At 47.6% G+C, this 15,037-nt stretch overlaps 2 protein-coding genes across 2 annotated transcripts in view; both read right to left on the bottom strand.

Moving 5' to 3' along the window:
- The window catches only part of LOC310832041 (uncharacterized protein), a 38,625-nt gene extending 23,723 nt beyond the window's left edge, over positions 1–14,902 (bottom strand). Inside the window, exons 1-12 of the mRNA XM_083713373.1 lie at positions 14,284–14,902; positions 13,475–13,629; positions 11,530–11,660; positions 11,232–11,356; positions 10,078–10,248; positions 9,251–9,358; positions 8,174–8,320; positions 6,704–7,114; positions 5,596–5,830; positions 3,782–3,999; positions 3,050–3,238; positions 951–1,135 (exon numbers count right to left, since the gene is read on the bottom strand). Coding sequence (XP_083569499.1) covers positions 951–1,135; positions 3,050–3,238; positions 3,782–3,999; positions 5,596–5,830; positions 6,704–7,114; positions 8,174–8,320; positions 9,251–9,358; positions 10,078–10,248; positions 11,232–11,356; positions 11,530–11,660; positions 13,475–13,629; positions 14,284–14,365 — 2,157 coding nt within the window. The 5' untranslated portion in view covers positions 14,366–14,902. The remainder of the gene's footprint in view (positions 1–950; positions 1,136–3,049; positions 3,239–3,781; positions 4,000–5,595; positions 5,831–6,703; positions 7,115–8,173; positions 8,321–9,250; positions 9,359–10,077; positions 10,249–11,231; positions 11,357–11,529; positions 11,661–13,474; positions 13,630–14,283) is intronic.
- The window catches only part of LOC310832095 (beta-4C adrenergic receptor-like), a 685,807-nt gene that overhangs the window by 270,182 nt on the left and 400,588 nt on the right, over positions 1–15,037 (bottom strand). The window lies entirely within an intron of this gene.

Below are 15,037 nucleotides of genomic sequence, written 5' to 3'. Positions count from 1 at the left end.
ATAGAATGTGGAGCTGGAAGGGACCACAAGGCTCATCAGTTGTGGTACCTTGGTTGTTGAACTTAATCCATTCCGAAAGTCTGTTCAACTCCTGAAACCATTCGAAAACCAAGGCGCGGCTTCTGATTGGCTGCAGGAGCTTCCTTCCCCCCAAGCGGAAGCTGCAGTTGACTTCCTTTAAAACGTTCGCAAACCAGAACACTTACTTCCGGGTTTGCAGCATTTGGGAGCCGATTTGTTCAACAAATAAGCCGTTCAAGAACCAAGGTACCATTGTATTTCAATGCTCTGTTTTGCAAGATTATTTGGCCCACCATGGGGCTCAAAACCATGACCCTGAACTATCCCAGAGCAGGTTGTTTTGAAGCACTATCAAGCTACTCCCGGAGTCTTGCATTTCTTTCCCTAAAGCATTTGGGGTGTTGGCACCCCCTGAAAAGGACCCCGCCCCCTGCTTGTCTTCCTATTCATTTTTCTCAGGAGCGGAGGGGAAATAAATGTGTGTGTGTGAGAGAGAGAACCAATCAGCTCCTAAAAAGAAGCTTGTATAAATTTAAGCTGCTCTAAGGGGTGTGAATCGAAAGCAGTCTGGGTGACCCCTTATTGCCTACAACATATTGCTTTGTTGGAACGATTCAGTGATGTGAAAACAGAGACTCTTTGTGTGTTCTACTGTGACTTAAGAAAAATTTAGTAAGAACATAAATAAAAACTGGAAAAGGAGTTGCTGTGATCTAGCAACCACTTCAAATTAACCAATATCATAAAAAAAAGCTTTTACTCTGTAGATTTGAGAAACTGGAAAGAGACGACTGAGATTAAAAGCAGTCATAGAATGCAAATAAATAAATAAATAGGGTGGCCAATTCCTCCTGCACCCCTCACTCCACCACTATCAAAGAGTTTATCCCCTGACGTCATTCAGGAGAGGGAGTGCCAGTTCCATTTACCTGAAGGCAGGAAGGAGGGTCTGCGATGTTGCGGAGTCGACCATTTGGCTGCAGCCCCCAGAAAGCACATTTGAGGCGCTGGTCTAGCGCAAGCTCAGTATAGACCAGGGACTGCTCTGGATCGATGCACAGGGCTGACTGTTTGCCTCTGAGCCGAAGGAACCCAAACCACACAAAGGCGGTGCCTGTGGTGAATCACAGAATCACAGAATCATAGAGTTGGAAGACTGAGGGTCATCTAGCCCAACCCCCTGCCATGTAGGAATCTCAACTCAAGCATCCAACCTCTGTGTTATGTACTGAGTTGAATAGGATCCAAACTGCAGCAGTCTGATTGGTCCTAGAACAATAGGATCCAAATTGCAGCAGTCTGATTGGTCCTAGAACAATAGGATTCAGAATGCAGCAGTCTGATTAGCCCTAGAACAATGCAGCAGTATGATTGGTTGGCAGGAACCACCCAATCATGCTCCAGATATAAGTGAATCCGCAACCTGATTGGCTTACAGTAGAATTCCAGAATTAGCCAATCATGTGCAGCCCATTGTGTAAATAATGTATATAAAGCAGATACTTTGAGGGGACATTCATTCATTCCTCCTCACCACTATGAGCTGAATAAAGAGCATGAAATCACCTTGCGACTCTGAGTATATTTCACTCCGCTTAAAAACATTCAAGGAAGGAGAGTCTACCACCTTCAGATGAAGTCCATTCCACTGTTGAGCACCTCTTATGACAGAATGTTTAGTCGGAATCTCCTTTCTTGTAACTTGAAGCCATTGCTTTGAGCCCTACCCTCTGGAGTGGGGGGAAACAAAGCTTGTTCCACCTTCCATGTGACTGCCCTTGAGATATTTGAAGATAGCTTTCATATCTCCTCTCAGTCCGGAGCCCATGTCTCACAGGAGCTAAAAGCTGCTTCCCACAACCCAAGATGAAGGTCACATGGTGACATCACACTGTCCCCTTAGTAGCCTAAGCTGCTGCCTGCCCTCACCCCCCTTTCTTCCTGGGCTTCATCCAGTGTTTTAAATTCGCCAGGTGCCAGGCACGTTTTTCGACTGGCACAGGTCCAGTTGCGACTATGTGGCAATCTCTGTATGCCAGTTTGGCAACTACCTCTCCATCTGGCTGGCCCTTCTTTCTTAAACAGGTAGGTAAAGGTAAAGGTAAAGATACCCTGACAGTTAGGTCCAGTCGTGGACGACTCTGGGGTTGTGCGCTCATCTCGCTCTATAGGCCAAGGGAGCTGGTGTTCGTCCACAGACAGTTTTTCTGGGTCATGTGGCCAGCATGACTAAGCCACTTCTGGCGAAACCAGAGCAGTGCACAGAAACGCCATTTACCTTCCTGCTGGAGTGGTACCTATTTATCTACTTGAACTTTGATGTGCTTTCAAATTGCTAGGTGGGCAGAAGCTGGAACCAAACAACAGGGGCTCACCCTGTCGCAGGGATTCGAACCGCCAACCTTCTGATCGGCAAGCCCTAGGCTCGGTGGTTTAGACCACAGCGCCACCCGTGTCCCAAGCAGGTAGGTAGAAGAGCTTATTTATTGCATTTATAGCCCACCTTTTCCTCCAAGGACTCCATGGTTCACCCCCTCCTCAGTCATTGCCTACAACAACCCTGTGAGGTAGGTTAAGAGGCTGTGACTGACTTCAAGGTTACTCAATGAGCTTCATGGCTGGCTGGCTGGTGATCTGAACCCTGTTCTCCCAAGGTCCTGTTTTGACACTCTAACCACTACAGCACACTGGCTTCCTAGATTTACTTCTGCTGTGGGGCAGCTCTTTTAATTAAGTTGGTCGACAAGTATGGGGAAAGCTAAATGTCACTGAAAGGTTCTGAAATATTTCCCTAGGTGCTTGAATTTGTTTTATTCTGAATTGTTTGATGGGATGTTTTAATGTGTTGTCAACCGCTTTGAGATTTTTCCTTTGAAATATAAAGCGGTATAGAAATGATAACAACAAAAACAATATTCATTGGGGGGGGGGGAGTTGGTGCCTAGACATTCCATTGTGGTGACTGTAACTTAGGTTTAAGGTGCCATTTGGCGATTAGCTTATATATCTGGCTGCACCAGCCACTTACCTGGGTCTTGGCTTGCAGTGCTCATTTGCACAGAGGAAGGCTTCTTTGCTACCAGTGTGCTCCAGCTCACCACGTTCCCAGGGAACTTCCACCGAGTCCTTGAGGCTGCCATCTGCTTTATGGAAACCTCGGGCAAGGCTCGGTCCCACAGGTTGACTTCACTCAGGTCACCCACAAAGAGGCTGGTCCCTACAATGCAGCCCCAACATGCAGGGATGTGGTAAGAGCCCCTTATTGCCCAGAGAGGAGGACCAGTGATGTGGGGGCATGGAGGTGAGAGATGGAGGGGCTATGGCTTTTCCCCAAGTCTTTGTTATGGGCCCAGCCTTTGAGGGGGGATCTTTTGATCTACACTTCCCCAGTGGTGGCAGCGGCCTGCAGTTGGAAGATGCCATTCACCACTACCTTAACAACTTCGCCATCGGGCTGTGGGTTCAAAATCAACCTGCTGCTGCTGCTGCCACCAGCTCCCGCAAGATGTGCCTGGTCAGCTATACGCTGAAGTGGAGGCAGCCAGAGTTTGCCCTCTTCCTCCTCTCCCCCTCGGGGCTGGAGTTCCACATCAAGGGGTAAGCAGGAGGTCCCTCCACCAGCAATGATGGTTTAAAATGATGCTCTCTTCCCAAATTTTGGTCTTGGATGTGGTTTTGAGGTTTTATGACATTTTATATGGGGTTTCTATACTACAGCCACAGGGCAAGCCTACAGCCTCTGAGCAAAGGAGAGACTTACCTCTGCTGCCCACTTCCAGCTGTCCAATTATCAGCTTCCCCCCAAGGGAGAGCCCCTTCCTCAGGAAGCTGCTACTCTCAGCGAAGTGGGGCTCCCAGAGAAATCCATCCACGAAGACCTTGAAGGACGGGTAGCCAGGAGCGCTGGAGACCGAGACGGCCACATGGTGCCAGGATTCATCCAGAAGGGAGCCCTGGGTGCCGCTGAACATCACTGAGCTGCAAAGAGAAACCGGGAAGAAGTGATAGAATCACAGAAGTGGAATGGACAGCAAGGGTCAGCTAGTCCAACCCTCTGCAGTGCAGGAATATTTTGCCCATTGTGGGGCTCGAACCCACAACCCTAAGATTAAGAGTCTCATGCTCTAACAACTGAGCTATCTGGGTTATAATAATAATAATAATAATAATAATAATAATAATAATAATAATAATAATTTATACCCCACCCTCCCCAGCCAAGGCTGGGCTCAGAGCGGCTTACAAGCAATAATAAAAACAAGTTGAATGATTACAACAAAAACAAAATTAAAATACAGCATTAAAATACTGAAACATTAAAATATTAAAATGTAGCCTCATCGCAGGAGGAGAAGGAAAGGAAAAAAGAAAGAGAGGGAGGGAATCAAATTGGCTCCAAGCCAAAGGCCAGGCAGAACAACTCTGTCTTACAGGCCCTGCGGAAAGAAATCAGATCCTGCAGGACCCTGGTCTCATGAGGCAGAGCGTTCCACCAGGCCGGAGCCAGAGTTGAAAAGGCCCTGGCTCTGGTTGAAGGCAATCTAACTTCCTTAGGGCCCGGGACCACTAGGGTGTTGCTATTTATGGACCTTGAGGCTCTCTGTGGGGCATACCAGGAGAGGCGGTCCCGTAGGTACGAGGGTCCTAGGCCGTGAAGGGCTTTAAAGGTCAAAAGCAGCACCTTAAATCTGACCCTGTACTCCACCGGGAGCCAGTGCAGCTGTAAAAGCACTGGGTGAATATGCTCCCATGGCAGAGACCACGTGAGGAGCCTTGCTGCAGCATTCTGCACCCGCTGGAGTTTCTGGGACAGCTTCAAGGGCAGCGCCGCGTAGAGCAAATTACAGTAGTCAAGCCTGGAGGGGACCATCGCATGGATCACTGTGGATCACTTTTACCTTTCCATGCTCAGCCTGGGATGTGTTCAGATAAATCAGCAAATGCATTTCAAAGAACACATTTCATGCCAGCTTCCTGGCTTGTTCAGATCACATCATTTATCGTCATGAGGTCAAAAATTATAATTTTGGAATTGCTGTAAATTGCTTGGTAGGTGGCTCGTTGATGAAACTCTCCTCAACTGAGGCCACATCCACATCAAGCACATTTAAAGCACACGACTCCCTCCCACACCCAAAGAATACAGAGAACTGGGATAATAGAATCATAGAGTTGGAAGGGACCATGACCCCTTGCAGTGCAGAAATCTTTTCCCCAATGTGGGGCTCAAACCTACGACCTTGAGATTAAGGGTCGCATGCTCTGCCAGCTGAGCTATCCCCCTCACATAATGGACATCTGGAGTACAAAGAAACTTAGTGGCTTCCTGGCAACTGGGATGGTGAGAGGGCTGCGCCACCAGCTCGAAACATTTTGATGCCCAAGTTAGAGCGGCAGCAAAGGACATAGAATCATAGAATTGTGGAGATATGTAATATATAGCATTATACACACACAAAGTATAGAAACCCCATATAAAATGTCATAAAACCTCAAAACCACATCCAAGATCAAAATTTGGGAAGAGAGCATCATTTAAAACCATCATTGCCAGTGGAGGGACCTCCTGCTTACCCCTTAATGTGGAACTCCAGCCCCGAGGGGGAGAGGAGGAAGAGGGCAAACTCTGGCTGCCTCCACTTTAGCGCATAGCTGACCAGGCACATCTTGTGGGAGCCAGCAGCAGCAGCAGGTTGACTTCGAACCCACAGCCCGATGGTGAAGTTGTTGAGGTAGCGGCGTATGGCATCTTCCAGCTGCAGGCTGCTGCCACTGCTGGGGAAGTGTAGGTCAAAAGAAAGGCGATACTCTGGAAGGGAAGGCAAAGAGGTCAGCCTCTGAACTTACCCAACAATGTGAGCACCCTCCTTGGCAGATTCTCTGGGAAAGCACAAAAAGCCTTTGTAGCCTTTTCCTGCCCTCCTTCAGCTATTCCTGGAAACAATCAGTGGTGGACTTGGAGGGAATTGAGAGGGTGGGTCAGTCGCACTTTGAGACTGGCACAGGTCCAATTGCGACTGCGTCAAGATCTCTGGGCACCAGGTTGGTGATTCTCCACCTGACTCTCCAGCTTTCTTATGCAAGCAAGTTAGCAGAAAGGCTTATTTCTTTCATTTCTCTCCCACCTTTTTCTCCAAGGAGTCCATAGTTCACACCCCCCCCCTCAGTCAATCCCTACAACGAGCCTGCAAGGTAGGCTAAGAGGCTGCGGCTGACTCCAAGGTTACCCAGTGAGCTTCATGACTGAGTGGGGAGTTGAACCCTGATCTCCCAGGTCCAAAACCTGGCACTCTAACCATTACACCATGTTTGGTTGTACTGCCCCCCCCCTTGTTGGAGGTGATGGTGTCTGTGCATGGAAAATGGTGTCTGTGCATGCAAAAAAAGAGAAAGAAAAAGCTGGCAGTCTTGCAACATGCAAAGGAAAGGTTGCACTGCTTGCAGATTTCTGACTATCATGCTCAGCTAGCAGATATATGTCAAGGAGAGAACCTGACAGTGCAGAAACTTCATTGGCCTCTGTTGACATGAATTCCAAGGAAACCAGGTGGAAGGGGCTTGCTGCAGGGACCCCCCATGTCTCTTTACAGAAACATCAATGTTTGCCCACCTTCTGCTGGTTCAAAAGCAAGGGGGACTCTTCTTTGTGTCCTCCCCCCAAGACAAATCCACCCCAACCTACCTAGAGACGCGTTGGCCACGGTTGCTCCTATTATCCTCAAGGAGCCGAGGTTTGCAAAGGGAATGTCTTGGGCACTGGAGAGACGGAAATGCTCCTGGTAGTCCAAGAAGCTTGCGAGACCATCAGGGTAAGTGAAGAGGCTCCATGTGCTGAACAGCCCAGGCGGAAAGGGCACCCCAGAAAAGTTCTTGTGCTCCAGGGAGCCTCCGAGATCTGTGGTGACGCTGCCACGCACGTGGGTGGCATTGGACTCCAGGCTTAGTCGGAAATGAGTGGCATCGGTGTGGAGGCCAGCCAAGGACAGGGTGCAGGAAGAATGACCAGGGAAAGAGAAGGTGACATCAGCTGTGGCATGCGGACCTATCCCTCCAGGGAGGGGAAAGTACACAGGCTCCGGTGGACCACAAAAATCTGGCAACAGAGATGGGAGCAAATTAGACCCAGGGAAGGGAAGGCGGAGGAGCCTGCTGTTATTGGTGGAGCTCGACTCAAGGACTCCCAACACTCATTTCATTCAGAGCCTGTGAGAGGAAGCATTGGAGGACAAGAAGCCCAGCCGCCTTTTGGATCAGCCCCCTAGCACTCAGCCACTGCCTCTCCCCCCACCGAGGCTCTCCCCCTGCCGAGGCAAAAGGGATTGGGAGGGGCAGTGACCTACAAAAATTCACATGTGGAAACTGAGGTTCCCAAACTTGTCCCCCAAATCCAGATTCTTTTATCTTTCAGAAGGATTTTATGCAGTTACGAAACGAAATGCCGATTCTGAAATCAAAATGAGCATGCCTTTTTTGAATTGCCTCTTGTAAACCACCCTGAGATCTTGATGAAGGGTGGCATATAATTTATATAAGGGTGGCATAATTTAAATAATTATAATTATAATTCAAGGGGATGAAAGCTATCCCCCTACATGAGGGCTTTCTTCCAAGATTTCCCATAAAAGCCTTTGGAGAGGGATTTTGTCTCAAACTGTCAGCTCAGTTCTTCACAGGTTTGTTGCCAGCCCTTTGCATAGTCTGTTCCTCTAGTCTTTCTACCTAATTTATCAGGAATTTGCTAATTAGGGGTTTGCAATTCCTTGGATCTCAGAGTGGCTGGAGCAGAGTACAATTAATAACATTGTTACTGTTACCGTTACCATTATCGTTACCGTTATGTTTATCGTTATCGTTAATCGATATCATACTGTTACGGTTATGGTTACAGTTCTGGTTACCGTTACCGATATCGTTATCACTATCATTATTATCAGCTGCTTTCTGGTCTCCTTGAGATGATGTCCAGCATTTCAGATGAAAATCCAACATTTTCACACCAGAGTGGTGCTTTTATACTGCAAATTGCTTTGTGATTTTAGCTCCCCTTTTCTCCACTCATGAGAAGAGAGGAGTTAAGAGGCAGCTCTCTCTCTCTGTCTGCTCCAGCCTGTCTGCGGCCCCTCTGTTGCCCTTGAGCATCTATGGCACTCACCATATCTGTGCTGGCAGACAAATCCTGTTATTTCGGTCGTAGGACGCTCATTGCACGGTCTGGTCTGCCACGTCCCATGTTGGGCCATATTGGTGGGCTGCAGACTCAGCACCACACACTGGTCCTTCACCTGTTCGGGGGCTTTTCCTAGAGAATAGAGCAGCCAGGGGTTGTAAGAGCCCATATGAGCGGCTTCTAGCTACAGCCTCCTACCTTGTCTCCAGGAAGTCCCAACACTCTTCCCAATTCTACCTTCATTGTCACTTCCTGCACTTCTTTCCCACCCAATGTGGGAAATGGGCAAGAACTTTAGGTCCATTCCACACCCTTCCCCCAGCCTCAACACCCCATCCCAGAGCCCATTTGTGTGGAGAAGGAACCCCAGCTGAGTCAATGTGGTATTGCAGACTAGGGCCTGGGAGAGACCAGGGTTCAAATCTTAATTTGGGCATTGTTGTTGTGGGGATTAAGGGTGGAGGGAAAGAGCTCCTTGTAGAAAAATGTGGGATATGAATGCAATAAATAAATAAATAAATAAATAGGGGCAATAAAATAATAAAGAGCCCCAGGTCTTATGGAGCAAGTCTTATGAGGAACAGTAGAGAGAGTTGGGTATGTTTAGCCTGAAAAAGAGGAAACTGATGGCACAGATGAGAGCCATCTTCAAATATCTTAAGGTCATCACATGGAAGATGGAACAAGCTTGCTTTCTCCTGCTCTGGAGCATAAGACTTGAACCAATTGATTTCAAGTTACAAGAAAGAGGATTCTGACTAAATGTTAGGAACAGCTTTAGGGCAGTACGAGCTGTTCAACTGAGGATTGGACCCCCTCAGAAGGTGGTGGCCTCTCCTTCCTTGGAGGTTTTTAAGCAGAGGTTGGATGGCCACCTGTCATCATGCTTGAGTTGAGATTCCTGCATTACAGGGGGTTGAGTTGGGGTCCCTTCCGACTCTACAAATCTATGATTCTAGTTTTTATGCAGTTCTGGATGGCAACCAAGAGTTCTGGCACAGAGAACCAGCTGTGATTCAGGACCCTTCTGTTCAGGAGCGATCATGCTTGGACTCAACATACCCAGATGCCACCGGAAATAGGCTGGGGGGGCTGACGAGTCGCTCCACCTCCATGAGGTGCCAAAGCGCAGCCCGATCCACATCTGCCAGCCGTCCTCAGGAAAGGCATCTGGGGAGGAAAAGGAGAAACCATCACAGATGTTTCTTGGTAAGGATTAGATGGCCAGCTCCCCGCACCCTCTTCCAGTGCAAAACCATCACTACTACCTCCCAGTTTGAATGGGGACAATAAATGCCACCATCTCATAGAATCATAGAATTGTAGGTCTGGAAGGGACCCGAGGGTCATCTAGTCTGACCCCCTGCAATGCAGGCATACACAGTTGTCCCATACAGGGATCAAACCTGCAACCTTGGCATTATCAGCACCACACTGTACCAACTGAAGAGGAGGAGGAAGAGAGTTATTCTGAGGGCGGCATTTGGGTACAGGTGCTCTTTTAAGTTTTGAAAATCTCCACTGTTAGTTTCAATTTTTGCTGCTTTTGACTGTAAGCATCTTTAAAGGGGCATTTGCCCAGAAAAGCAGCCCCCAAAATATTTAAAATATAAAGAGATAAATGGCAACAGCCATCCCCCAAGGGCACTTAAAAAACTAATAAGAAGCACATATCTCAATTGGTAGAGCATGAGTTTCTTTATCTCTGGTTCGTGGGTTCAAGCCCCGTGTTGGGCAAAAAGGATTCCTGCATTGCGGGGGTTGGACTACTAGACCGATGGTCCTTGTGGCCCTTTCCAACTATGAGTCTATTATTCTAAGAGGAGCCCAGCTAGATCAGCCCAAAATGCTACTGTCTTGGCTACTGGTTTGCTGCTTCCATCCCTCACCTGACAGGAAGGTGTTCTGCTCCTCATCGCCAACAATTGCGAGGCCCTCCCCAGATTCCTGGCAAAAAGACTGGGCCTCCCTCCATGACCTCAGTTCCCGGAAGGATGGGAAATGGAAGGCGTAGCAGTGGGAGCGGAAGGGCACTTTCCTCACGGAGCCAGGGAGGGCATCTAAACAGGAAAGGCACAAGGGGAGAGAGAGAGGGGTACTAGAAGGTGCAGCTATGAAGTTGGTGGGCAGGTCCACATTTTAGATTAATGTAAATGGTGAACTCCCCACACTGGCTTTATTTCCCCTTCATCCACCCAGCCTTCTCCTCCACACTTTCTCCTCCTGAAATCCAGAGATCCCCTTTGCACTTCCCCCAGCAGGGCTTTCGACAAAATCCCCCATGATATTATTGTGAAGAAGCAGGTAAAATGTGAGCTGGACGAGGAAACTGTTAGATGGATTTGTAGCTGGTTGCCTGGCTGAACCCAAAGTGTGCTCACTAATGGTTCCTCGTCATCCTGGGGGGAAAGGGGGGCTGCCACAGGGCTCTGTCCTGGGTCCGCTGTAGTTCAACATCTTGGATGAAGGAATTGAGGGGATGCTCATCAAATTTGCAGATGACCCCAAAATGAAAGGGGTAGCTAATGCCACAGAAGACAGAATTGGGTTTCAAGATGACCTCAATGGATTGGAGAACTGAGCCCAAACTAGCAAAATTTCAACAGGGACAAATGTAAGGTTCTGCCCCTTGGTAGGAAAAACCATCTGCACAAATATAAGATGGGGGACACCTGGCTTACTAGTAGTACATGTGAAAAGGGTCTGGGGTCTTAGTGGACAACAAGCGTAACATGAGTCAACAGTGTGATGCACAGAGGAGAGGCCTGTCAATGGCTACTAAGTCTTGAAGCGTCAAGGGACCCCTCCCATGCCAGCCCTGGGTGCTGGGGAGGTAAAACCCAGCCAGATGGGCAGGATATAAATACTACTACTACAACAACAATTACTACTACAACAACTACTATTAAAATTAGCGAGGGCTACTGGGTTTGGCTCTCTCCATTCAACAGCAAAATGCAGCATTTCTGTAGCCTCCCTCATTATGCCTCCTGCTGGCTGCTGAATGTCGAGGCTGGCAAGGAGACACCCCCTTTGCTCTTACCTGTCATGGGCATCTCACAGATGAAGGAGACGTTGGCACCGCAATCCCAGTCCCTCCACTGGCCAGCGTAGATGCCCACGAGCTGTGTGCAACGCTCCTTCTTGGGGTGGCCTTGGAGCCAGTTTCTGATAAAGCAGAAAGAGTTCAAGATCCAAAAGCAAAGAACTTGCTTCTGGTCTCTTAGCAAACCACTTTGATAGCTCCGTCGGCAGAGCAGGAGACTTGATCTTGGGGTTGTGGGTTGAATCCCCACACTGGAGCCCTCTGCCATCAGAGCCACGCATCAAGGTTCTCTTACCTGTACCAGCTCTGCGATAATGGGGTCCCATCCACCCAGGCGAGCTGACTGCTTGCCTCTCGCCATGCTAACCCGATCCAGTAGTGCAAGGCGTTTTCCCGGGTGCTGTCTGAGAGTTCCGTCAGGAACATCTGTGCAAAGGCAGCATAATAAAACCACAGAATCATAACATTGTTGAGTTGGAAGGAACCCCAAGGGTCATCTAATCTAAACCCCTGCAATGCAGGAATCTTTTGTGAACCCACAACCCTGAGATTAAGAGTTTCATGCTCTCAGATTGTTCTTTGCTGAAAGAAAATTATATGAAGATGATGTATAGATGGTATATAACTCCAGTGCAGTTAGGTAAAATGTATAAAACCAGTTCAAATGTGTGTTGGAAGTGTAAGGAAAAGGAGGGGACATTTTATCATATGTGGTAGGATTGTAATGAAATTAAAAAGTTTTGGGAAATGATATATAATGAACTGAAGAAAATGTTCCATCTAACATTTGTTAAGAAACCTGAAGCATTTCTGTTAGGGATTGTAGGAAAAGACCTGCCAAGGAAGCTGAAAAATATCTTCATGTATGCAACAATGGCGGCGAGAGTCTTAATAGCACAAGGATGGAAGAATGAGGAAACCCCAACTAAAGAACTATGGCAAGAGAAACTGATGGACTATGCAGAATTGGCAAAATTGACACATAAACTATGGGACAAGGATAACTGTGACTTTAATGATGAATGGGAACCTTTTACAAAGTACTTAAAGAAACAACAAAGTGAACTGGACTCCTTGGCAGGTTTTGAATAAACACTCACAAACTTTTTATGGACTATAACCAGCCAGATAAATTAAGGATTTATACAGTTTTGTAATATGCAGAGAATAGTATTTGTAGAGAAACCAGAGACTGGAGCTGAGGGAAGTCAGGGGGGAGGGGAGGGTGGGTTATTTTATGGGGGGAGGGGGGAATGGGAGGAATTAAGGATGATATGTATTAAGATAATATGTTTTGTTTAAATTTGTAATAAAAAATATTTTTTAAAAAAAGAGTTTCATGCTCTACCGAGTGAGTTGTCCTGCAGTGGGAGCAAAGGCAGGCAGCATAACTTTTGCCACTTTCCCAACGGTCTCTGCCAGGGACTTCTACAGGAAAGGGGCCATGGCTTGGTGTTAGGGCAATTGCTTTGCATGCAGAAGGCAGCATCTCTGGGTAGCGCTGGGGCAGCGTCCTTGCATGAAATCTTGGAGAGCTGCTGCCAGTCAGCGCAGACAATGCTCAGCTAGTTGCACTAGCTGTTTATGTTCCTGGGCTCAGGAAATGACCTAGCCAACCTGGGACTCAAGAGCCCTCATTGGGTGCAGAATAGAAAAGGGTTCTGAACAGTGTTAGAAATTCGCCAGGTGCCGGGTGCATTTTGCAGAGATCTCTTGGTTCGCCTCCTCCTCAGTTAATCCCTACAACGACCCTGCGAAGTAGGTTAAGAGTCTGTGACTGACTCCAAGGTCACGCAGTGAGCTTCATGACTGGCTGAGTGGGGAGTTGAACCCTGATCTCCCAGCTCTTGGTTCAACTCTTCAACCAGTACAGCACACTGGCTTCCTCAAGAAATTCTGTTATGGGACCACTCTATCAATTAAGTTGGTCAATAAATATGGGGAAAGCAAATTGTCACTTTGAGAAGGATCTGCAATATTTTCCTTGAAGCTTGAATCCCCACCCCCCTTTCTGGATTTCTTTGATTGGATGTTTTAGTGGGTTGTCAACCACTTTGAGATTTTTCCTTTAAAAGATAAAGCAGAAATGAAACACGGCACCTAGAGCACCTGGCCATTGCCATACCTGGGTCAGATCTGGATTCTATGCCAGGCAGTCATCCTCAAGTGAGGTTTCCCTCGCTTCCTCCCTCCCAAACTAAAGCATTCCCAGCCTGCAGCTTGCAAAATCCGCCTCTTACCTGTTTGTGGTAATCCTTGATGACAACCAGGTCTGCCTTTTGGTCCCTGCAGAAGACTCTGGCTTCACTCCAGGACAGAACAAGAGAGCCAGCTGGGATGTAAAGGCAAAGCTCATTCCTGTACAGGATCCACCTTGGGGGGCACACCCCCAGCACTGTGTGGAAAGGAAGGGTGGCATTTTCCCAATCAGTAAAATGTTAGCTTCTTGTTGCTAACTTTCAAAACAGTAGCTTCTTGTTCCCACCTCTCAAAGCTGGGGATTTGGACAAAGGAGGGAAGGGGCATGTCAGGTGGTGTTCCTGGGCACTAGAAATGCTTTTGGGTTGGGTCTGCTTGCTGGTCTGGGAACCACAGAATGATAGAATAGGAAGGGACCCTGAGGGTCATCTAGCCCAACCCCCTCCATGACAGATGGCCATCCAATCTCTGCTTTAAAACCTCAGTTGAGCAAAAAAGAACAATAACTCCAACTTCCTGCATTGCAGAGGGTTGGACGAGATGACCTGTGTGGTCCCTTCCAAATATATGATTCTATTATTCTAAGGAGAACTGCTCTTGCTGGTTACAGACAGCCTTTATCTCCTTTGCCTTGGCAGCCTAACAGTTTGGAAGGGTTGACTCTGACACCTAGGACTTTTGCTTGCACACACACACACACACACACCCTCATAATTTTATCCACAGATAAAATGATTCAGAATTTGCTCAGTTGCGTCCATAAGAAGAAGAAAGAAAAGCCAGGGCACTTGAAATAAATATTGTGATCTTCCCACTTTTTATCTCTTGTCTTCCTCCAGGAACTTCCTACCAGAACTGGCGAAGAGCAACCCCAACACGACTCGGACTATCTTCTGATACATCTCTGATCTCCTCAGAGCCGCTGGCCCCATCACCCTAAAATCGAAATTACATCACAGTTAGTCTTTCTCTGGGATAGGAGATCTCCATCGCCTGCCGGGACATGTTCCCAACCTTGTCAAGGAACAGACTGCATACTGGTCTTCCTCATGCCTTCAATTCAATGCTACCAATTCATGTGGTAATGTAGCAACTTTTCTGGTATCTGTACCCAGCAGTGTTCAAAATTCCCCAGGTGAGTTTTGCAATGGGCAGAGGTCCAATTGTGACCACGTGGAGATCTCTGGGCACCAGGTTGGCAACTGACATCTCCATCTAGCTGGTCCCTCCAGCTTTCTTAAGGATGTAAGCAGAAGAGCTTATTTATTGCATTTTTATCCTACTTTCCCCTCCAAGGAGTACATGGTTCACCCCCCCCCACCATAAAAAATCAAACAATCCAGAATAAAACAAATTCAAGCTTCAAAGGAAGTATTTCAGATCCTTCTCAAAGTTACACTTGGCTTTCCCTATATATATTGACTGACTTAATTTATAGAGCTGCCCTGTAGCAGAAAGACTCTAGGAGTGTTAAAGCACCCAATATGGTAACCTTACAAAATGGCCTCTGTGCTCTCACAAAAAAACAAAAACCACATCACACACACACCCAAAAATCCTGCTTGCTTTGGGGTGCCGCCTAGCAACCAATAACTCAAGGCAGG

Source organism: Podarcis gaigeae (genome assembly GCF_964106915.1).
Source record: "Podarcis gaigeae genome assembly, chromosome: 15".
NCBI lineage: Eukaryota > Metazoa > Chordata > Lepidosauria > Squamata > Lacertidae > Podarcis > Podarcis gaigeae.
Note: the sequence above shows the minus strand (reverse complement) of the source record. Positions and strands in the feature narration are given on the sequence as shown.